This window comes from Suricata suricatta, chromosome 12 (assembly GCF_006229205.1).
Source record: "Suricata suricatta isolate VVHF042 chromosome 12, meerkat_22Aug2017_6uvM2_HiC, whole genome shotgun sequence".
In the NCBI taxonomy this organism is placed as follows: Eukaryota; Metazoa; Chordata; class Mammalia; order Carnivora; family Herpestidae; genus Suricata; species Suricata suricatta.
In genome coordinates, this window is record NC_043711.1 from 64,259,463 (window position 1) to 64,284,016 (window position 24,554).

A 24,554-nucleotide genomic window follows, 5' to 3' on the forward strand; every position below is an offset into this window, starting at 1 on the left:
TGCAAGGAAATAGTAATTTATTTCTTCTGTCTTTGTTTCTCACATCAAGTGTGAATGTTATCCATATACCATCACCAATGGTGATATTTTTTAAAAGGACAGCATTGAAAGCAGTGGAAAGTAAAAACCAGGGCTGACAGTGACAATTGTACTAGCAACAAATGTTTTGAAATCAGAAGGAAAAGTAATATGAATTCTAGGAGTCCTCAATTCATAAAAAGGTTATTTCTGTATATACGGAACTAAAACCACACTTTCCAATAGAAATATATCATAATTCTAATAAAGAGAAAACATTCTGGGCTTGTCACAGTCGGTCCTAAATAAGGCGCGGAGGGGACCAGAACACTAGCAAGAAGCAAGTGAAAGGCGATTTACATTTGCTGGAAACTGGCAAGTTTGCTTTGGCCATCTTTGGCAGTAAGGGCGGCCAGAGTCCACCAGCCGGCCCGCGGGCCGCCCAGAACTACAAGTCCCAGAATGCCACAGCGCAGGCTCCTCAGCGGATGCAGACTCGGGCTCTCCGCCGTGCAGGCCCAGCTGCCAGTCGACCCTATCCACTCTGCGCTCATGGCTTCTCCGAGCAAGGCAGTTATTGTTCCCGGGAACGGAGGTGGGGATGTGGCCACTCATGGCTGGTACGGCTGGGTGAAGAAGGGGCTGGAGCAGGTAAGAGACAAACCCAACTGCGCTGGGAGCTTTAAGGGGACGGAGGGGACAGTGGACTGAAGTTTGAACGTGTGTTCACTTCGCCCCCAGCCCCTTCCCCGTCAGCAAAGCCCTGTGTGTTTTCATTGCTCTCCCCGCTTCACTGTCTCAAACTCTAGAACTAGTGGTCAGAATTTTGGTGGATAAAGCTGCCTGGAAGACTTCTCTGCAGGTTCAGTGGTTCGAGTACAAGGCACCAACTCTTAGAGCATCCCCTGTCTTCCTGCGTCTGCTGCTGGTTCAGATTTGGGGCTTCCTAGATAAGTGTACATCTATCTTCACTGCTTCCTGACTTACATTAAAAAAAAATCAATGTGTAATATTTAATATAGGAGAAAGATGTATGTGACATATATGTAAATTATGAACTATAATGTAATGAATACCTGAGGCTCCATAACCAAACTAAAATCTTCAGCATTAAAAACCCCTTCGAAGCCTCCTGTATACCCCATCCCATTTCCCTGCCATCCTGAAATTTTTTTCATTTGCTCCTCTTTTAAAAATGAATATAGTTTTGCAACTATGTGCATATACTTTGAACAATATCTTATTTGATTTGGCTTCTTTGTAAGCTTTATACAAATGGTGTCCAACTGTAGTTGTTTTGTGCATCTTGATTTTTTTTTTTTTAACCTCTTCCATAACCAATCAATAGGACTGCTTCCTGGTTTGCCATCCTCTAGAGTATGTTTCTAGAATAACATTCTAGGGTTGTAGCTAAAAACCAAGGCCAGAGCTACAAACCAAAAAGAGCAGGGCTGACACTGTCCAAGAAAGTGGGATCTCTTTCTGTACTACGTTTTGTACCATGTTTTACCCACTCCCTGGTGCACAGTCTGTTTGACTCCAGGTCAGTTTGTCTAGAATGCATTCATTCATGATGCCTCTGTAGATACATGCCTATGGTGATAAACAGAGATGTACAAATGCAGATATTTACAGAGCTGGGTAGGTAAGAACTACAGACGGATGGGAGTTTATCAAGAGGGTTGTCTGTTCACATGTAATCCAATGGCATATCATTTCATAATATGAGCAAAGACTTAATTGAATTGATAGAGATCATAGCAGGTGTCTCATTTCTTATTAGCAAAGTGTTAGTTGTAATTGAGCTCTTTATTATAGCTTTCTTTTCCCCCTCGTGTCATAGATACCTGGTTTCCAGTGTTTGGCTAAAAACATGCCTGACCCAAGTAAGTTTTAAATGTGTTTTTAAGTAGTTTCATCTTGTTGGGTTTTGATCTTGCCATTCTGGTAGAGAACAGGAATATCATTGTAGAGAAGCCAAAGGGAATATATACCTAAGAAGGAATGATGGCAAGTAGTTTGGGGAAAAAGGTGTAAACCAAAAAGCATCGTAGAAAATTCTAGTAAGGATCAGGAAAAGCACCTGGGCTTGGTAAAATTTAATTTTCAATTTTGAAAGCAACTTGATTTTCCCTTCTGTAAGTCCACAGACTCAACAGATATTTTCAGGCAAAATGTATGAGTGTTTCATGTGAGACAGAGATTAGTAAAACTTTACAGCGCCTATATGAGATCCAAATATTTCACTTTTGTTCTGACTATGCCCAGGACTTGTGTCAGGACTTTCCACTTAGGAAAGAAAGAATATTTATACATGTGAATTTGAGAATGTTGTCTAGAATTTTTTCTTAAGTTTGAAAGTTTACATCAAAGTTTCAGAATTACATTTTTATTATTTCCTCAGTATTTTCTTATAAGAACATGGTAAAAATATAAAAGCTATATATATATATATATATATATATATACACACATATACATATATAGCAAAGTTATGGACTTGAGTCTTTCAAACAGCACCACATAAATTGTTGGCTCTATTGAAACAGCCCCATCTCCCCTGTGGTCCTACAGTTCTTAAATTGAGAAATGCTGAGTGGTCCTCTGTTAGAAAGGTGGGGCGGCATTAGACTAAGACTGTCCCTATCAAATGACACTCTTTCTTTACCCCAAACCTTAGTTACAGCTCGAGAGAGCATCTGGCTGCCCTTCATGGAGACTGAGCTGCACTGTGATGAGAAGACCATCATCATAGGCCACAGTTCTGGGGCCATTGCAGCCATGAGGTGCGACACTTGTTGAACTACCACCGTGTGTGGGCTCCAGCTGGCTTACAGACCTCACTGTAGTTCCTTGAACTTGCCAACTACGTGCCTACCTTAGGCCTGTGCTTGCCCCTGTTCTACCTGGCATACTCTGTTCCTAGATCCTTGCACGACTTTCTCTTCTTTAAGTCTCTACGCGAATGTCTCTTTTCACTGAGGCCTACTCTAATCACTCCAAGTGAAACAATGCCTCCTATCCCCTTTGTATCTTGGTATTCCTCTTTTAATCTATTACACTTTTCAACCTCTGATGTCCTGTGTATGTCTTGTCTCTGGCCAATAAAAATGTAAGCTCCATGGGGTGGGACTTTATTCACTCTGACATTGAAACCTCAGTGCCTAGAAGAGTGTCTTGCATATGGTAGATGCTCAACAAATACTTGTTAGAGGGCTGAGGCTGTTACACCACCCAGCAACCCCCAGTCCTTAGCTCCCTTGATGTTCTTGGTTATAAGATCATGTCTCCCCCTTTGGGCTTATAAGGCCTAGGGGATAGGACTTAGCTGGCTGACTAAGCTATATTAGGGTTGGGTTTTTTGCATGTTTGCTAGGCTGGATGATGAAGGAATATAGTTTTTTTGTAATCTCTTGTCTCAAGCAGTTGCTCAGGATGGCACATGAATTGCATGTCAGAGAACCCTGCCAAATTCCATAACCTTTCCATCATTTGAAGCTATGAGATAATGCTTTCCAATGTGGAGCTGCAGAATTATACTACATAGTGTTTATAAGCTGCCAAAGGTTGTCTGGAAAATGAAATAATCTCTTTATGCTGAAATCTGTACCAGATCAAGGCCAACTGAATTTTCTCAGGCAATTGGCTAATAAAGATGTGCCTTTAAAAAAAATTTTTTTTAATATAGTTTATTTATTTTTGAGACAGAGAGAGACAGAACATGAGTGGGGGAGGGGCTGAAAGAGAAGGTGACACAGAATCAGAAGCAGGCTCCAGGCTCTGAGCTGTTAGCACAGAGCCTGACACGAGGCTCGAACCCACGAACCGTGAGATCATGACCTGGGCCAAAGTCGGATGCTTAACCGACTGAGCCACCCAGGTGCCCCGTAAAGATGTGCCTTCTTTTAAAGATCCCTGTAACTGGGGCACCTTGGGTGGGCCAGTCGGTTGGGCACCCGACTTGATTTTCGCTCAGGTCATGATCTCATGGTTCATGGATTCAAGCCCCACATTGGGCTTTGTGTCGTCAGGGCAGTGCCTGCTTAGGATCTGCTCTTTCTGCCCCTCCCCTGTTCACACTCTTTCTCTCGGTCTCAAAATAAATTAAAAAAAAACTTAAAAAAAAATCCCCATGGTGCCTGGGTGGCTCAGTCGGTTAAGCGTCTGACTTCAGTCCATGTCAGAATCTCAGCGTATGAGGGTTCAAGCCCTGCTTGTCAGGCTCTGTGCTGACAGCTCAAACCCTGGAGCCTGCTTCAGATTCTGTGTCTCCCTCTCTCTCTGCCCTTCCCCTGCTTGCACTCTGTCTTTCTTTTAAAAATAAAACAAGGGGCACCTGAATGACTCAGTCGATTAAGCTTTGGACTTTGGCTCAGGTCCTGGTCTCACAGCTCCTGAGTTCGAGCCCCATGTGAGCTCTGTGCTGACAGCTCAGAGCCTGCTTTGGATTCTGGATCTCCCTCTCTCACTGCCCCTCCCCTACTTGCAGTCTGTCTCTTAAAATAAACGTTTTAAAAAAATAAAACAAAACACACACATACATACTTACAATACATACATACATACATACGTAAGAAACTTACTGCAGGATTGTCTACAACCTTCTGAAAATTAACATCTAAAGTAACGTAGGCAAGGAGAAAATACATGCCAGTATGGGGTATAAGATTGTAGGGGGAAAGGATATTGTTAGAGCCACAGAGAACCACCCTGCAGATTACTCACTAATCACAAAGGGGACAATTGTGTCTTTACAATGGATATCTGATATCACCTTAAGTAATCAAACTTAATCTCACCAATAAAGGGACACTAGCATTGTGTGTCTCTGATGTGATGGAGTGGGAAGGACACATTGCCTTTGTAGTATTCTTGCCAAAAATGTTTAATCTCGTCTAATCACGAGGAAACAAGTTCAGTTTAGAGGTGATATACAAAACAATTGGCTTAAATTCTTAAAAATTATCAATGTCATTCAAAACAAAAAATTTAAAAGTGAACAGAGTCATGAAAACCAAATGCAATGCATGATCTTTGACTGGATCTAGGATTGAACAGCAGTTTTGGGGGTGCTTGGGTGGCTCAGTTGTTTAAGTGTCTGACTCTTGATTTCAGCTCAGGTTGCAATCTCCTAGTTTGTAAGTTCAAGCCTCATATCAGGCTCCGTGCTAACAGTGCAAAGCCTGCTTGGGATTCTCTCTCCCTTTCTGTCTCTCTCCTGGGTGCACACGCACCCTCTTTATCTATCTTAAATACATAAACTATAAAAAAAAGCAAAGCAGCTTTAAAGAACATTTTTGGTATGACTGGCTAAAAATGAATACAGACAGTATTCCTACCTCAGTGTTAAATGTACCGGGTGTGCTCATGGCACTGTGGATATATAAGAGACTACCTTGTTCTTAGGGGACACATTTGATGTGTTTAGTGTGAAATGTGGTAAAATTAATCTAGGTACTTGTTATTCAACTTTCCTGTAGGTTTGAAATTTTTCAAAACAAATGGTTGAGCAAAAAGTTTAGATGGCAAAACAAAACACCAACCCTAAGTTTTTCCTGGCACAAAGGTCCCTTGAAACTATTACTGTTCCTCATCTTTCCCTAACCTAGTCTTTGCTGAATGTCTGCTTGCTGGGCACTGTACTAGGCCCCAAGGTCACAGAAATCAAGAAGGCTCACACCTGCCTTTAAGGACCTGAAGGTTTATTGGGGAAGACAGATAGAATACAACACAAAGAGTAATACAGTGCAATGTGGAGTGTGCCGCAAAAGAGGTACATTTCTGCTGTGGTACAGTATTTCGTAAAATACGGCTTACAGGTCACTTGTTTTAGTCATCTGGGTTGGGGGGTGTCATGCCTTAAAATGCAGGTCCCTGGGCCTTGTACCAACTCTGAATCAGATGCTCTGGCACTGAATCTATATGTTAACCAACCAAGCAGTGCTGATGCATATTGAAGGTAGGTGAATAGGTACATCAAAGATAATGACTAAACTTAAAAAAGATATATTTATTTTTTGGGAGAACACAAGCGGGAGAGGGACAGAAAGAGGGGGACAGGATTCAAAGCAGGCTCTGCACTGACAGGCTGACAGCAGCAAGCCTGACATGGGGTTCAAACTCACGCACCACAAGATCATGACCTGACCTGAAGTTGGACACTCAACTGACTGAGCCACCCAGGTGTGCCCACTCTTTTTTTTTTTTTTTTGAAAGGAAACCAAAGAGGTTTGGACTACCTTGAAAAATAAGTAGAAACTCATCAAGTAGCCAAGGTAATTTATTAGCCACTGGGCTTGGAGTTCTGTAGTTTCCTTACTTTTTTTTTTTTCTATATTAACTTCAACAGCATATAGCACCTGCCTTCTGTAAGCTAAGTCAAATGAGTTTTATGTGGTGTTGTTTGTTTGTTTGTTTTACTTTTTGGCAATCAGATTTAACATTAAGTACTAGCTGACATCTTTTCTCTTTCTCTAGGTATGCAGAAACACACCGAGTATATGCTATTGTGTTAGTGGCTGCATACACCTCTGACTTGGGGGATGAAAATGAGCGTGCCAGTGGTAAGTCCGAAGGCAGAAACTGATTCAGAAAAACCCTTCCTCTAGTCACAGGGGTACCTGATCAGGTTAAATAGTACTGGCTTTGGGATAGGCTAAAAAAACCTCTCTAGTCACAGATAAGAAACATATTTAAGAAACATATTTCGCCCTTCTTTACAAATTAGACCCTCTGAGAGGTGATAGACCACTTTCTCATACATTTTACTCTAGAGGCCTGATTTTATCTGAGCCACATAACTCCCCTTCACAAGTAGCTATGATATTAAGCTCTACAGATTTGAAAACTAATGGACTTCTGACTCAAGCTCAGCTTCTGTGTGTCTGCTATGGTCTTTGCTAGATATTTACCATGGCTAGAATGGGAAATACCCATGGGCAGTAATAGGCTATATATATATATAATGTAATTTTTTCCCCCTCCATAGGATACTTCAGCCGTCCCTGGCAGTGGGAGAAGATCAAAGCCAACTGCCCTCACATTGTGCAGTTTGGCTCCACTGATGATCCTTTCCTTCCCTGGAAGGAACAACAAGAAGTGGCTGACAGGTTGGAAGCCAAATTGTACAGATTCACTGACCGTGGCCACTTTCAGAACACGGAGTTTCACGAACTGATCAGTGTGGTAAAGTCTATGCTGAAAGTACCAGCATAGACAGGATCACTTCTGCTATTTTGCATTCCAATATAGGGGTAGAGCAATGATCAGGTTATTAATAGATAAAAATCATCTATTATCAGATGATTAGTGGACACATAAAACAGATTAAAGTTTTGAAAAAACACCCACAAGTTCAGTATTCAAACTAAGTTACAAACAGCATTTCCATTTTCCATTGGATCTCTGTCTCACAAACTACCATGAACTAAAGTAGTATTTTCCCCATTTGATTAGGGATGTAAGGACAGTTTAACTACCTTTATCTGTCCAAAGTGAGTGAGACAGAAGCAGAATCCAGCTTTCCTGATTCCCAGTCCAGAATAAAACTAGTTTTGTGTATGTTGTAGGAGTTGTACTCCTCTTTGAAATGAACCTTTGTCTTAGGTGGCAGGGTGGGGTGGGGTGAAGAAAATACTAAGGTCCAGAGTGTTGGCTTAGACCTCAAGACACTAGGTGTTTTGAGCTGGCCCAAAACATTAAACCCAGACTAGGGCTTTCACCTTTGACCCCTGCCCTCCCTTCAAGCACGTTAGGGAGAGGGATACATATGGATCTAAGAGCCAGGGGTCTGCCAGATCAGGCAGGGAACAGAAGCCCAGCCTGTACAAATATGTCAGCCCGGACAACTAGATGTGTGGTGGGGATTAGGACAGCACAGAGAACTTGTGCCCTGTCTAAACTGTTGCCATCTGGGAAGGTGGCAGGGTGTTGCCAATTTTCTGATTTTTTTGAGGGAAAAACTTCATGCAGTGTTTTTCATATCTATGGACTATATGTTTATTTATATACACAGTTCATATGTATATGAATTATACCCAGTACTTGTACATATGGATTATATAAGTTGGCAACAACAACGTAAATAAATTTACAAACACTGCAAGACACACAAAGTCCAAGCCACCCATTTGTGACCTCTGCCATTAGGATTACCCTAGCCACGTTCTTTAAATAATTCTCTGTAAGCCTGAGAAACTTCATGTCAAAGGATGAAATCATGGGAATAATTTAGATTTTGTTACAAAATTTTAAAGTACTTTTTAATGTAATCTTTCCATACTTCAAATTTTGTTCTGTAAAGAGTTCTGCCTTTTAAATTCCCTATTCCTTTAGCTTGCTTTCAAGCATCATTCCACTTTTCTTCTGATCACACTCCTTCAAAAAAAAATGCTTTTCCTTTCCCAACATTTCTTGGCTGTTGTGATTCCCAAGTATTGACTCAAAACTATTTCCAGTGACTTCATACTTAATGTTACAGAACCTGATGCTTGCTGCAAAACTACGAATTTCCTTACTATTTATGTCTAAAGGAGATTCAAAGCCATCATTTTAACCTGAAAAGTTTTGGTTTCTAAATTTAGTGCCCAAAGAAAAAAAGGAAAGACTCTAAACTTTTAAGAGCAGTTATCTTTGGGGAATGGGAATTTTAGGTACAGTTTGAAGGAAGTCTCTTTACTTTGTACACCTGGGGATTATCGGAGTTTGTTATAATGAACAATGAACATGTATTACTTTTATAATTAAAATGACTACATTTATGACTACGTTTAAAACAACTTATTTGATATATTAGTGAGAAGCAAATTAGATAAATCGAGTAATAATTTTTTTTTTGAGTAATAATTTTCTTAAAGACGTTTGATTTGACCAAGCCTATAACCAAAGTTTGATTCTATTTGTATTATTTGGAATTATTAATTGTTCTTATTCTCGGCCTTGTTTTTGGAAGTCTTTTTTCAACAAATTACAAACTTATACTACAAATAACAGTTCTAATAATTTTGTTGTACTCTTTCTCCACAGGAAAACAAATACATACAATTAAGAAATAATTTTGAAATTCTTCATTCCTATAATTAATGTAGACCTATATGACTGCAAGGATTGTGCTAATATGGTAGCCAATAACCACAGGTAGCTATAAATTGAAAATTCTGTTCTTTATTCAAGTCTTCACAGTCACGAAGTGACTAGTGGCTACTTTTACTGAACAGCAGATATGGAATACTATCATCACTATAAAAACTTCTGTTGGACAGCAGTGATCTAGTGCCTGTATTTTTATTTTTCCCTTACCCACCATCTAATAATGAATAAGAGTTCAAAGTAAAAGTCAATCAACTTGAAATTACTTGACTAGTTTTTATTCAGCTGATCACCATAAAAATCATGGCTCATAAAACTTACTCCTCACCAAACTAAGCTCAGAGGAATTTTATAGGAGAATGCCACATAAACTATCCATTTAAACTTCTAAGTCACGCTCTCTTAGGATTGTCTGACTCCCTATGATCCTTAGTAAACAAAGCAGAAGGGCCCTGACAGACTCAGGGGCGTATCTATTCTCAGGTGACCAAAAAAACCTTATATTAAATGGAAAGCAACTGTTAAGGATTAAGACTTCATTACATTTTTTTGTGGATTTTTTTTCTGTTTTGTTTTTTGCGGTTATGAGTCTGGAACCCCGTATTTATTTTGGTCAAAGTTTACTTCTGGTGGGTAAATATCCATTTAACTATATATTAGAGGTGCTAGATTTTTAAACTATTATCTCTTTTCTCCAGTTAATATTCAGAATGAAAGGCATGCTGTGGGAAAAGCATTTAAAGGGTCTCTTCATTCTGGTGAGTCAATAAACTTTTATGTAGCCTTTGATTGTAAGCTTTAAAAATCAATCTTTGGCTATCAAGACATAATACAAAATCTGTAGTTAATACATGAACTGCTTCCTTCTCCCCACATCTACCTTTCCCCCAAGTTCAGTTTTCTCATTAAATCAGACTAGCGCCTCTGTGACAGGCCAGGTTCCAAGAAGGACAGATAATGTTCTTACTATTCTAGCTTTCTTTGGGGGTGGAAGAGAAACCTTATGTAGTTGCAGCCTCCTAGATTCTTCCGTATCTTCTAAATATCCGATACTTGAAATGATCCTTGTTTCAAAGTGCTAGTATCATCGAATGCTATTTTGTAGAGCTGGTCACATGTTCCATCTGGTTCTTAGTCGGTTACTGAGCTTAATTTCATTTTATTGATCCCTTTATCTCAAAATTGTCCTTCTGATGGCTGCTCACTTGGAGTATCTCCAAACTGGTAGCGAACTCTGGCATCAGTAATGGCTGACCTTGAATTCCTTTCCCTTGATCCCATGCTTTTGGCTTGGACACAGAAATCATTAAGTGGAATACAAATTGAAAATACAATAGCTGAGATCCTAAAAACCTAGTTTCTGTGCAGTAGTACACCGAATAACCTACTGCTCTCTCTATGGTTAACGATTAGGACTGGAAGTACTATTAGAACTGAGAACAATTATAATGACTTTCTGCTTCGTTTAGACCAACTGCACCAGGACTTTAGAAGAGAGTAAGGAAACACATTTAAAATAGGACAAGAAAAGAAGAATAGTACCCTGCTCACAATGAAGTATAAATGGAGGGCAATGGATTATGGGACAACTCTAGCAAATAATACAGTTGAACTACAGAGTGAAATTTGGAAGCCTGTAACAAAGGGCTAGTGAAAGCATTCTCTTTTGGATGAGAATAATCATAACTGTGCTGAAAATCCTTGATAATAGTCATCATTTGGATTTGAGGTAAGTACAATGCATAATTCTCTGAAAGAGTATTTCTGACATCAGGAATTAATAGTGTGGAAAAGGGATGTTTCACTCTCTCTTCCCCACTTTTCCCTAAATGCTATTCCTGCCCCACCACTTTTAATTCCTTCTCAATGAAACCACTGAGGAAAGGGAAAACAAATGGCAATAGTGAACTAGATATAAAAAATTTCCAATGAAGACCTTAATAACTATCTTGAAAAAGGGCATTTTTAAGGTCTAGCCATAATCATAGTATTTGGCAAATATGGATTTATTGGCTTCATTTTCCAAGAACCATCAAAGTCTTGAAGGCTTCTGAAGGTGGTCTTCCAGAAGTTCTAAGAATTTATCGGAGAATGGCTTTCAGTATTAACCTTACCGGCTTCATATTCCGTTGGCTACTCTACCAATATAAATTTAGTCTTCATAGATAAAAAAATATTTTTTCATGCAGCTGGTCTATTCATTATTGTGAAGTTTGCTTTCAAAGGTATTTGATGTTCCATCATGAATTAAATTATTTGCTCTCAAAGTAACTTCATTTGCAAAATGTCAGTAAAGTTCCTAGCTCTTTTAAAATTCGAGCCACTCTGTCATATAAATACAGTTTGATGGTGAAATCTCACCACCTTCATGGCAGTCGTCAAAAACCTTTAAGAAAGAAGAAAGTTTACAGTCAAATGAGAGTTTAAAAATTATTACATTATAGGCAAAGTCTTAAGTGTCAACTACAACTACGTTCTGTTAACAAAGCATATAAGGCCCAACCATTTTCTAAAGCAGTATTAAACGTGAAACTGTGAAACTGAAGGAGACTAGGGCTGTATTTAAGGACCTGCTGTGTGATTGTAAAGTTAGTTAATGAGAGAGCTTTCACCGTAGCACTAACATGACATGTTCACCTGCCCACTGGGCCCAAAGCTATCAGCAGGTAAAGGAATACAGGAAAACAGATCTATATGTATGTTTGACTAAGCAAACGTCTCATGTTTAGCTTCATTCTCTTTTGGAAAGGGTGCTAAATAGAATTCCCAATATGCTTGCTTTTTTCCCCGAGGAGTTGAAACCAGGACACAGACAGCTTAGGCATACAGACAAGGGCCAGTGTAACGAATGAAATAAAACCTGCAGCAGCAGCTACGAGCGCTGGGACAGGGCCTACAGCACGCAGCCGGCGAGCATGAAGTGTGCCGCGCGAGTGCATGACGAGTGCCGGGCACGCTGCCGGGGAGAGAACCTCTCTGGTTGTGAATCCTGGCTCTTCCTAAGCTGTATATCCTGGATATTCCTTAGCTTTGTGCTTATGCAGAAATAACACCACTAGCTCCAAGGGACAGGAAGAGGATTAAATGAGACCACATAAATCTTCAAGAACATGCCTAGCCTGTGGAAGGTTCTCAACAAATCCTATATTCCTCCCTACTTAGGTTAAACAATTAGCCCTCATTAAAAATTGTCCATTTTAGGGTCAAAGGCAGAAAAACACAAATTTCCCTAACCTGGTTATTCTAAAAAGGAATGTGAAGTAATGACTTGTTCATCCAAGGCCTGTCATCAAGGTTTACATGGAGGTTTGAGCTGCTGTTGGTCAACGCTGAGAATCAAAAAACTAGGGTGTGCTTGCTGGTAAGTTATGTGGCATCTGCACTTGGTGGCAGTCAGGCGTGACTCGAAGCCACCTGAACTCACCGGGCAGAGTCCGCAGGGGGCCCGGACCAAACCTGTGGGTGGGATGATCGGATTGACTGCTCTGTACAGTTTCATGTGTCCATCCACACTGCCAACTGTGCCTTCTTTTGCAGCAATGATAGTCATCTCCACTTTCCCATCATAAATGAGTGTATTTAAGATAGTTTCAATGTCCTCCATGGACAATTCTACCTGGAAAGGGGGTGCATTAGAAAGGACACAGAAAGCACAAGAAGACATCCTGTCGGAGGGTGTTTAAATGGTAAAGGGTCGCAGTTCTGCCATGAGTGGGGAAGCATTGTGCTGATGAGCAATTTAAAGCACAGAGCTGAAAAACAGCCCAAGTTAGCGCAAGGCACAGAACTCTAACCTCATGCTGAATTTGATACTATGTTTCTATTCTATTACCTAAAATCTGGAAGTCTTGTAAAGTAACATTTCCTTAGCAAGAACTTGATGGGGATTTATAAAATGTTCAAGCAGAAAGTTATTTTAGATATCAAATAGTCCAAATTCATAGTTTTTATAAATGAGAAATCTGTGGGGTACCTGGGTGGCTCAGTCTGTTAAGCGTCTGACTTTTGTTCAGGTCATGATCTCATAGTTTGAGTTCAAGCCCCACATGGAGCTCCGTGCTTACAGCTCAGAGCCTGGAGCCTGCTTGGGATTCTGTGCCTCTCTCTCTGACCCTCCCCCATTTACGCTCTCTCTCTCTCTCTCAAAAATAAGTAAACATTAAAAAATTTTAGGGGCGCCTGGGTGGCTCAGTCGGTTAAGCCTCCGACTTCGGCTCAGGTCAGATTTCACGTTCATGGGTTCGAGCCCCGCGTCAGGCTCTGTGCTGACAGTTAGCTCAGAACCTGGAACCTGCTTCCGGTTCTGTGTCTCCGTTTCTTTCTGCCCCTCCCCCTCTCATGCTCTGTCTCTGTCTCAAAAAAAAAATAAATAAAAACATTTTAAAAAATTTATAAAAATTTTAAATAAATGAGAAATCTGGGGTCTAGGAAATGAAAATGACTTGTCCAAATGGCCATTTCAGTTTCTTCTCTGATTATGAAAATCATCCAGCACTGTATCATTACATACAAGTCTTCAAAAGAATATGCTGATGACACCATTCGCCTCTTACAAGTGGGACAATACCAATACATGACAATTGATGTGATGACCAAGCTTTGGCACCTATGTTGAAATGTCCCTGAGAAAGTCAAGACCTTGTCAGAACAGACTTGAATTTTGGGAGTGCAGTGCACTGCCAGGCTCTACGCTGTTGCTCTATAAGCCAAGCTTAGGTACATACAGATCAGACAGTGCCCGATGACAGGACAGTCACCTTTGTATAAATGGCTTAGGACATGGGGCATCTGGGTGGTTCAATCGGTTAAGCGTCGACTACAGCTCAGGTCATGATCTCATGGTTCGTGAGTTCGAGCCCTGAATTGGGCTCTGTGCTGACAGGTGGCTCAGAGCCTGGAGGCTGCTTCGGATTCTATGTCTCCCTTTCTCTCTGACCCTCCCCTGCTCGCACTGTCTCTCTCTGTCTCTCAAAAATAAATAAAAGACATTAAAAAAAATAAAAAAGAAAAAGAAAATAAATGGCTTAGGACAGTGCTTTCTAAAAGTGGATTCTGCACAGTTTTCACAGGTATCACCTGAAAAAAGGGTCTGGGTCAAATATGTTTAGAATACATTGTAAACTATACCCCTGTGATGAAGAGTATCTTAAAAAAAAAATAAAATGAAGGGGCACCTGGGTGGCTCAGTTGGTTGAGCTTCTGACTTCATCTTAGGTCATGACCTCATGGCTTGTGAGTTCAAGCCCTGCACTGGGCTCTGTGCTGAAAGCTCAGAGCCTGGAGCCTGCTTTCAACTCTGTGTCTTTCTTACTCTTAGCTCCAACCCAATCACCATCTGTGTCTCTCTCAAAAACAAATATTAACAAAAAATTTTTAAATAAAAAGTAAGATGAAAATTAAAAACCTAAGCTCTCACCTTACTGATCCCCAATTCACAGATGTACTTCCACACTTCATGTGATGAAGCAAATGAACTATTTCTTTGTATCATTGGATTCTGTTTGCTTTCTCGTGCTGTTTCTGCCTATAAGGGTAGAAGCACAAATCTCAGCAAGAACACTGGTGTTTTCTGAATACAATTTATATAGTGTGAAAATCAGAATGTACTGTTTAATAAAAATTCCCAACTTGAACATTTTCAAGTCCTATAAAATACAATAGAAACTTTAAAAAATTTGCAGTGATGTGTCCTCAGTTATGCCTCACCTTGGTTTGCAGAAATTTAAAACACTGTTGGTTAAGCACCTCTACAAATTCTGATTCAAAATCCTGGTCACTGTACCAGGCTCCTCCAGTCACAGACCGGTCTGGCTGCAGGTTATAGAGCATATATACTTTCTTTTTTGAGGCCTAGGAAGAAACATGCACAGCAGATGTGGTTGTAAGATAAGTAAGTCTTCCAAAAGGAAGATAAAAACATTGTTATTTTAGAGCAGTTATAGATTTACACAATTATTGTAAAGATGGTACATTTGCCATGTGCTCAGTTTTCCCTCTTATTAACATCTTACATATTAGTAGGGTACATTTATTACAATTAATGAACCAATATTGGTACATCATTATTACCTAAAGTCTATACTGAGATTTCCTTAGTTTTCCCCTAGTGTTCCTTTTCTGAGTCAAGAACCTATTCAGGATACCACACTACATTTACTGGTTGTTTCCTTGGCAACTTCTGGTTGACAGCTTCTCAGACTTGCCTTGTTTTTGAGAACTTGCCAGTTCTGAGAATTACTGGTTGGGTATTCTGTAAGACGCCCCTTGACTGGGATTTGTGTGATGTTTTTCTCAGGAAAAGACTGGGGAAAAGACCACAGTCTTTCTCACCATATCCCATCAAGGGTACTCAATCGTCACCAAGTGATGACCAATCACCATCCCTAGGACTTCTCAGTGTTGATGTTAACGTTGATCGTGTGCTTGAGTTAGCATTTCTCTGTTTTCTCTACTATAAACTTCCTTCCTTCCCTAGCCTTGCCATGTTTGGAGGGTATCAGTATGCAGATCCCACACTTAAGGAGGGGGAGTTACATTCTACTTCCTTGAGGGCAGAGTGTCTACCTAAATTACCTGGAACTCTTCTGCACAGGAGATTTGTCTATTCTTCTCTCCACTCATGGGAAGATCGGTCACTTATTTATTTAAACATTTATATCAGTATAGACTCATGAAGATTTATACTTCATGAGGTATATTTTATACTTTGGGTTATAATCTAATACTACTTCAGCTTGAAACCTTGAAAACACTGTATAAATGAAAGAAGCTTGACACAAAAGACCACCTTATACAAAATGTCCACAAGAGGCAGATCCACAGAGACAAAAACTACATTACTGGTTGTGAAGTCCTACGGGCAGGGAGGCAGGTGACTGCTAGTGAGGTCGCATTTCACGGGTGATGAAAATGTCCTAAAATTACAATGGTGTGATGCTGCACAGCTTTAGGAATATACTAAACACTACCAAATTGTACATTTTGAGCAGATCAATTTTATGGCATGTCAATAAAGCTGTTATTTAAAATACCACGTACGGGAACAGACAGGGTGGAGATCTTTCTCTGACTTGTTTACTCCTGTATCCCAAACACCACAAGAGTGCCTGGCACAGAGCAAACATCACAGGTATCTGTTGAATGAGCAATCTAATATGCCAGGATGAAGTAGGTTATCTTACACACTGGAAATCCAGGAAAAATGCTCATGATTCCAAAAATTCTTTACCGAAGAAAGTAAAGTGGTTTTAGCTTTAACAGCAGGTGAGACACAAAGAGTTAATGAGGCAGTGATAAGTCTAGGCAACATCTCCAAACCAATCCAACTTGAGGTAAATTTTTAGAAATCTTTTTGACAAGTAGTTTTAAATCATGACACAGCTTAAAGAACAATTCAAATCTTGAAATGTACTTGCACCAAAACAAAATACAGGGAACACTTGGGGGAAGAAAAGAGAAAAGTACTCACTGCCACAGACTTAACAGCTTTGATAAGCTTTTTACTTTCCAAATTCTTTAGAATTTTGTTAATTTCTGTTAATGGTAGGTTACTTTTGTATCGGATATCTCTACTCCATATTCCTGTAAGAAAGTAGAGTAAAATGAGTTCAACACCACAGGATGTGTGTTTACAGTCCTACTCCTGAATCCCATGCCAAAACTAGTAAATATGTGTATATGCATATATTCCTAGAGCACAGCTATAGAGAAAACAGTGACTTACAGGTAAGAATCTCAGATAACATAATAAAAAACATACAAAGGTATTTTTTAATGCAAGAAAAGTCCTGAATATTACTGAATTAACTTATATTGTCTTTTCCATCCCCTCTTGCACCCCAACTTCTGTTTCCTACTGTTTTTACCTTAGATTTGTGTTTTTTCAAGTTTATTATTTTTTGAGAGAAAGCATGAGTTGGGGGTGGCAGAGAGAGAAAGGGAGGGGGGAGAGGATCCCAAGCAGGCTCTGTGCTGTCCGTACAGAGCCCGACTGGGGGCGTGATCCCACAAACTTGGGATCATGACCTGAGCCAAAATCAAGAGTCAGACACTTAGCCAACTTAGCCATCCAGGCACTCCTACTTTAGATTGTATTTAGACTGTAACTTAAGTTTGGGTCAAGGTCAGTTGCCACTGTCAATGGAGAGCAAAAAATGCTTTATGTAAGCATCTGTGTGCCTGTATACCCATTACTTATACGAAACTATATTTAGGAGATGAAAAAGAAAAGATTGTGGTTCTCACAGCCACCAAAAGCCCTGTGCAGGAAGCTATGATTTCTCTTTCCTTTTTTGAAATGCTTATTTATTTATTTTTGAGAGAGAGAGGTAGGGAGGGACAGAGAGAGAGGGAGACAAAGAATCCCAGGCAGGCTCTCGAGTGTTAGCCCAGAGCCTGACATGGGGCTTGAACCCACAAACTGTGAGATCATGACCTGGACCAAAGGTGGACACTTAACTGACTCAGCCACCCTGCTGCCCCAGTTTTTCTTTTAAAGAAGGGCTGTATATGGAATTTTATATAAAACATGTTTTATATACCCTATTTTCTTCCCAGCACAGAGGCATAATGAGATAGGAAGAATTTTTTAAAATAGAGCATGGCTTTTTGCATAAGTCTATTTTTTAAAATATTAATTTAACTCCTAATAAATACAAGAATGATATTTAGATTATATCATGGTCAATACACTGTTGAAACTAGTATTGGTGACTCAAATGAATCCTAGATTGTAATTACAGCAGTTTAGATAAAATTCTGTAAGGAGATAGAGAGAAATTTCATAGTTGCTGAGAGACCACAGTCAGGCACTGCGACTCTGCACTAGACATCCCTCTGGTTTCTCCAAAAACCAGAGAGATGTTATTATCCATAATTTACAGATAAGATAAACATGAAGAAACATAGGCCTCCAAAGTTTAGAAAGTGAGACTTAAGAACAAACAAAAATAAAACAACAGCAGATCCTTAAGTTTTAAGGATTAGAATTCAGAAGTGCCTTTCCATCCCTGCCCACAGCCACCTAGCTCCTACCCTCCCTGGAGGCAGCAATGGCCTCACTTCCGGGTGCCCCTCTATAGCATATGCACGTTACATGTTTAGGTCATGTTTCCTCTTCTTTTAACATACAGGGCAGCATTCTCTATACATAGACCTATACCCTGGGGAGCCATATCTCATTCCCTATTTCTGGTCCTAAAGACAAAGACCAGGAAGTTTCTTCCTGCTTCTTCCTTCACATGCTTACCTTTATTTCCTGCATCCTCTATGATTTGATATACTAGTTTTTCTTGGTTATCTGATCCTTTCATTTTACTGTAGGCGAACAAAGAAGAATTAAAAAGGCAAAGAGATACAGGATGATCTAATTATCTACATAACCATTTTAACGAATTAGTGGACAAGGTCATCACATTGACTTATTTACCAAAATAAGGGCTTACCTTAAAAAGAATGAGACAGGGCTGTATGTACCAGAATGAAAAGATGTCCAAGATATAGTAAGTGAAAAAAACAAGTTGCAAAACAGTATGGATAGCATGATCCCATTTTTGTTAAAAAAAAAAAAAAGAAAAAAAGAGATTATATATAGTATATAAATATATAATCATTTCTATATATTTATATATACACCTAGAAGAAAGGACATATACCAAATATTAAGAGCAGTTATCTCTGAGAAATGGAACTCATGATAAGAGGCAAGAATGGTATGCAGGACAGATTTACATTATGCAATTCTATATTGACTTTCTTCCCCCAGCACATAGATTATGTTTGTAATCATTAAGGTTTCTAAAAATAAAAAATTGGGTGCTTACCCAGCATTCTGAGAATCCTTTATTCTATACAGAAGGCCTGTATTGCTCCTTAAGAGATCCAATTGGCCCTAAAGTTTTTTTTAACAGAAAAGAACAATGAATTATTTTGGAGCTATTTTAAATCAGCCATAAGTGTTTTATTTTTATAATTTTTTAAATTTTAACATTTAAAAAATGTTTATTTATTCTTGAGGGAGAGACAGAGTATGAGTGGGGGAGGGGCAGAGAGAAAGAATCTGAAGCAGGCTCCAGGTTCCGAGCTGTCAGCACAGAGCCCAATGCGGGGCTCAAACCCACGAGCCATGAGATCATGACCTGAGCCAAAGTTGGACGCCCAACCGACTGAGCCACCTGGGTACCTCTAAATCAACCACAAATGTTAACGTATTCTTTAAAATGTTATACAAACCAAAACATCCTGCCTTGCAGTTATTTGTTAGCTCCTCACTAGAGACTTCTGTCTTTGCCTACACATCACATGTAATACATTCTCGAAAACTTAGTGCTTTATGTCATCATTCTCCAAATTATTAATACCTAACAATTTCCTATATGCTAGTGTCCTAGCTTGGTTATATGACCACTGAGAAAAGAATTCTGAACAAGCAGCTTTAGAATAATAAGTAAAAACCCATATTCAAATTCAATTATGTATAATATAAACATAAAGAACTTTTATAATTAAAAAGTTCAAATAAAGGCTAATATGCATAAATCCGTAACATGATTAACTAAAATTTATAAAATAAGTAGTGATATTTACTGATTTGTGTGACTTCTATTGTATTACACGAAAATTAGAAAGGTCAACCAAAGAATAAAAGATGCAATCGTTTTGGTTTTACAGAACAAATCAAAAGTAAAGCAAAGCACGTCCTTGGGAGTGGACTTTGGAGCGCGCCGATGGCCAGATCACTGGACTTGAGGCAGTTTGGGGAGTCCGTGGCTAGGAGGGGCCCCAGCCCCGCACATTAAGACTGGGATGGCACATGGCTTGGAAACAGGTTACATTCAGATGAACAGTAATAACCTCCCTCCCTGAGCCCCACTAAGCATCAGAATCGAACCACAAAGTTCCATTGGGAGGTTGTTTAATTCAGCCTCTGAACGTTTCCTGAAAACCTATACTGTGCTTCATGTCTGCGGGGACAAACACGAATTCTAAGAGAATCACACAGCTAACATCAATACTATCTCACTGGTGTCAACACAGAGATAAGTTAAGGATGGAATGGACGCTCAGAGCAGCAGAGAGAGGGGCGGACTCAGAGAAACTTTCTGGGAGACAATAGCAGAGCTGAATCTTGAAGGAGAATGAGGAGTTAGTCTGTGAAAAAAGGGAAGAAGGGCCTTCTAACTAAAGGACCTGAGGCATGATGTCACAGGGAACCAAAAATAATCTGTTCCCCTGAAACCTAACTTTTGAGGCAGAATGGGTAAGGAAGGCAGGGGGCTCAGTGTGGTAAACCCAGGAGTGTGGACTCGAATCTGTAGTGTTGAGAGGATTGTGGGCCACAAATGACTTGGTCAGCTCTGTATTTAAGACAGCTCAAGGAGCAGCTGGGTGGCTCAGTCAGTTAAGCATCCGACTCTTTTTTTTTTTAAACTTTTTTTTTTAATGTTTTATTTACTTTTGATACAGAGAGAGACAGAACATGAGAGGGGGAGGGGCAGAGAGAGAAGGAGACACAGAACTGGAAGCAGGCTCCAGGCCCTGAGCTAGCTGTCAGCACAGAGCCTGATGCGGGGCTCGAACCCACGAACGTGAGATCTGACCTGAGCCAAAGCCGGAGGCTTAACCGACTGAGCCACCCAGGCGCCCCAAGCATCTGACTCTTGATCTCAGCTCAGGTCTTGATCTCAGAGTCACGAGTTCAAGCCCTGCACTTGCAGGGTGTGAAGCCTACTTGAAAGAAAAATCAGGCTGGCTGCACTGAGGCAGATGGAGGCAGGAGAGCCCATTAGAATATACTGAAATAGTCCAGGAAGAAGTCAAGAGCCTGACACATGCAGGAATGGAAATGAGGGAACAAATCTGAGAGCTATCTATGAGCTGAAATCAGCAACCCTTTGTGACTTACTAAAAATTATTCCCTTAAAAGTCATCACAGCTCCACCACTGCTCACAACCCTAGTCTGGCAGGAGATGGGGCTGTAGAGATGAAGACAGAGACAGGTACTGAGGAGGATTTTCAGACAGAAAGCAAAGGGCTGAAAGGGTAGTCAGAGGACAAAAACAGTCTCCATTGCCACAACCTTCAGCATCCCCTTCACTCTCTCTCCTGGAGCGGAGTCCTTCACTACGATGAACGGATCAGAAATCACCAACAGTACTAAAACAGAGGTGAGCAATCTGGCCCACTGCTCATTTTTATAAATAAGGTTTTACTGGAATGCAGCCATGCTGATGTGTTTATGAATGGTTTATGGCTACTTTTCTGCAGAGTTGAGTAGTTATGACAGAAACCACATGGCCTGAAAAGCCTACAATGCCTACTATCTGGCACTTTATAGAAAAAGTCTGCCAGCCATTGAAAAGAGTAGTTAAAGGAACGTTCCCTGTATTCAAATTTCCATATGAGTTCTTAGTGTAGAAATCTTTCACTCAATTTCTACTACAATCAAACTGAAATGATTTCAAGACATGGGAGTTTTGATGATGGAGAAATAGAAGGAGAAATAGGCAGACTTAGAGGATGGGGAGCCACAAGGTGGGGTGTTTGGGGACATTAGCAGCCCAGGAGAAGAGGTAAGAGCAGGTAGAAGGGGTTCATTGAAAAACCCCACTGCAGTGTGACTGGACTCATTCCTGCCCACTGAAATGCTCAGAGGGAGGAGTGAGAGTGAGGGTGAGGGTGAGACTGTGGAGACCGAAACTCTAAGGAACCAACTCTGTGGTAACCTGAAGAAAAGCCAGATGGGGCATATTTCATAGGCAACAGCCCAATACCAACAGCAAGAAGCACACAGAAGGTGAGAGCAGACTAGGACTATGTGCCCTGTGTATCACAATGACAATTAGGTTAACAAAGACAACAGTTAACACAGAAAAATTTATTTCATTCATTTTGTAAAATGATGTGTGATTATTTCTTTATTTCTTCTTTCCTCAGTTCAGGCAGTCTGAGCTGTTACCTGGTTTGGCGTCTTAACCTAACACACTTTTGAATGGCTTCCCATCTACACAACAGGAAGTAATGACAGTAATAACACATAAATAATTACATCAACTAGTTGAATTTGCCTTACCATGGACAGCAGTCTATTGATGGCCACTGCCCGCTGCTGGGCTTCTATATGAGGCATTTCATTCTGAATTACTTGGTCTGTGATTCCATGAGGGAACTGGTGACATAATTCTATAATCCTAGGAAAAAAGGCAATAATAATACTATTCATGTTTTGACCTATTTCAAGAGGAAGTGGGAGAAAAATACAACAGAACAGTTTGAAATTGTGATTTTTTTTTGTCATTTGGCAGATGATCTAGATTTCTATGATAGTTGTGGATCAAAGCATGTTAGAAATTGAGCAAGATAAAGTACATGTGTACATTATTACTATTATTATTTAAGGGAGTGCTTCTTTCCTAATATGAACTTTAAATTATAACAAAAGTCAGAAGGAAACACACACAAAATATGTTAAATCTGAGGCTTCAATTTTCTCAAACAGAACAACTACGACAAAGTTAATATGCAGTGCGTTGCGCAGTCATAGTCTGCAGGGAGGCAAATCAGATAAGTCTGGCGGGAAGACAAAATTTGTTATGCCAATTAACCACAACTGGGCCTGCTTGTGGAATTATCTATACCAAACAAAAAATCAACCCAACTATCCACCTTGTCATAGGATCATCGTACGTGTTTTCATAAGTTTGCGAAAGTCAAGGTCTTTAAAACTATGTGGTAACCTAAAAATATAAAATTAGGAGAGGCTTTAGGTGACCTAAAATCTTGATTTAAATACTGCATGGAAACTATTTGGCTTAACGGGGCTTCAAAAATCCACACTGCACCCTAACTTTGCCCAAACGTCCTGTTGGGAGAGGTTCCTTAGGACAAGTGCGATCCTGGATCAGCGTATGTATCCACAAGTACGACGAGAAAAACGCCAAGTCCTCTCTGGGCGTCGACCACCTTAACATAGGAAGAAAGCACATCATCACAGCTTTCCGAACTGCACCGGGGCAAGATCAGATACATAAAGTCGCAAAATATCAAACTCATCCGGAACTTCTTAAGAAGTCTGCGGTCCAGGGATGGGAGGGAGGCTCCAAACCTCAAGATCCCCTTCCTGCGTACAAGGGTACCTACCAAGGGTCCCCGTAGAAAGGGTCCGCCTGCACAAACTACCGGCCGCCTGAGGGGGGCTACAGAGCAGGGAAGGAGCCTCATTCACTGGTTTACCTGTTTTCTATTTCGACGGGATCTGCGTCGGGTGGCTGCACCTTCACCTTCACCTCGGCCATAACTGCCCAGTTCCCGGCCTCCCGTTGGAAGAGATGCTAGGAGCCGCCGGCTACCCAGCTGGGGAACGGAAAAACCGGTGAAAGACAGGGCCCGGCTTGGGCAAGGGGCCTTCTTCCTCGTGTCGCAGCCGGTCCTTACTTGTTCTGTCGGCTTAAGGTGGTCAAGCCGCGCCTGATCCGCATGTCTTGCCCTCACCGCTACATTTTATTCTTGTTTTTCAGAAAGTCAATGCTTGTCGGACCAACGAGCCTGGTTCCCTCATTCTATGTTGGGATGCCACCTCTAAGCACTATCCAGCCTCTGTGAAGGCATATTCTCAGAGACCTGCAGTGTCGCCTTTAGGAAAGGCGCGGGAGACGGGTACCTGTCTCCCAGCTAAACGGCAGGGGGCGGGGCTGGTTGTTAGGAAGTCAGTTTCCGCCAATCACCTGCCCAGCTCTCAGTGGGAGGGGCGCTGCTCGCAGCGTCTGTGGAAACCCGGAGGCGGCAGAGGAGAGGGCAAGAGGTGGTAAGAGGTGGGTTGCCTGACTGGGGACAGTGGTGGTACCTCGGGGATCCCAATCCAGGTTCTGGTGGCCGTTGGAAGAGAGGGAGCAGGAGGAGAAGGGCCTCCCTCACTTCAGCCGAAAGGAAGCGGGCGTCCCTATCTGCTTCTGATGGACAGGGACGGGGACCGGATGGGGTTCCGGATCCGGGAGGCGAGGGGGCGGTCTTGATGGAAGGATTTGATGGGTGAGGGATGCTGTTGACCTTAAACTGCCATTTGCCTAGCATGGTAGCTTACTTCTTGATCCTATTCGCTTGGGGCCCACTGGCCACCCCAGCCTCCCAAGGGTAGCTCCTACTCGCTGCGCGTGTTATTCCTATCTATCTATCTATCTATCTATCTATCATCTATCTGTATCTATATCTACATCTATATCTATATCTATCTATCTAGCTAGCTATATTTTTTCCTATATAAATATATGTATTTTATTTTTTAATTTTTTTTAAATTTTTAAAAATGTTTTATTTATTTTTGATACAGAGAGAGACAGAGCATGAGAGGGGGAGGGGCAGAGAGAGAAGGAGACACAGAATTGGAAGCAGGCTCCAGGCTCTGAGCTAGCTGTCAGCACAGAGCCTGACGCGGGGCTCGAACCCACGAACGTGA

General features: G+C 40.8%; 3 protein-coding genes across 14 annotated transcripts in view; 2 read left to right on the forward strand and 1 right to left on the reverse strand.

Moving 5' to 3' along the window:
* Positions 1-504: 504 nt before the first annotated feature.
* RBBP9 (RB binding protein 9, serine hydrolase) lies at positions 505-9,367 on the forward strand. Its single transcript, XM_029918913.1, has 5 exons — positions 505-669; positions 1,862-1,904; positions 2,699-2,804; positions 6,496-6,581; positions 7,007-9,367. The coding sequence occupies exons 1-5, from the start codon at positions 571-573 to the stop codon at positions 7,231-7,233; spliced, it is 561 nt and encodes a 186-aa protein (XP_029774773.1). The 5' UTR covers positions 505-570; the 3' UTR covers positions 7,234-9,367.
* A 461-nt stretch (positions 9,368-9,828) lies between these two features.
* Positions 9,829-23,524, reverse strand: POLR3F (RNA polymerase III subunit F). 5 transcript variants are annotated; one of them, XM_029918910.1, is made up of 10 exons: positions 23,336-23,521; positions 22,176-22,293; positions 18,927-18,994; positions 18,549-18,569; positions 18,353-18,420; positions 16,574-16,686; positions 14,812-14,955; positions 14,522-14,629; positions 12,530-12,721; positions 9,829-11,491 (listed from the first exon to the last, which is right to left on the reverse strand). In XM_029918910.1, exons 1-10 carry the CDS (start codon positions 23,395-23,397, stop codon positions 11,414-11,416), a joined length of 972 nt encoding a protein of 323 aa, XP_029774770.1. In that variant the 5' UTR covers positions 23,398-23,521; the 3' UTR covers positions 9,829-11,413. The 5 variants fall into 5 exon arrangements, 3 of the variants coding, with proteins under 3 accessions (XP_029774770.1, XP_029774772.1, XP_029774771.1); XR_003901436.1 differs by having other exon boundaries at positions 11,408-11,491; positions 12,340-12,721; positions 23,336-23,524; XM_029918912.1 differs by lacking the exon at positions 12,530-12,721 and having other exon boundaries at positions 23,336-23,523.
* Positions 23,525-23,811: 287 nt separating this feature from the next.
* DZANK1 (double zinc ribbon and ankyrin repeat domains 1) overlaps positions 23,812-24,554 on the forward strand; it is a 67,121-nt gene continuing 66,378 nt past the window's right edge. For 6 of the 8 annotated variants that reach the window (XM_029918902.1, XM_029918901.1, XM_029918906.1 and 3 more), the window contains exon 1: positions 23,812-23,913. The gene's annotated coding sequence lies outside the window, so the exon portion shown is untranslated. The other 2 variants (XM_029918907.1, XM_029918903.1) reach the window with 2 other exon arrangements.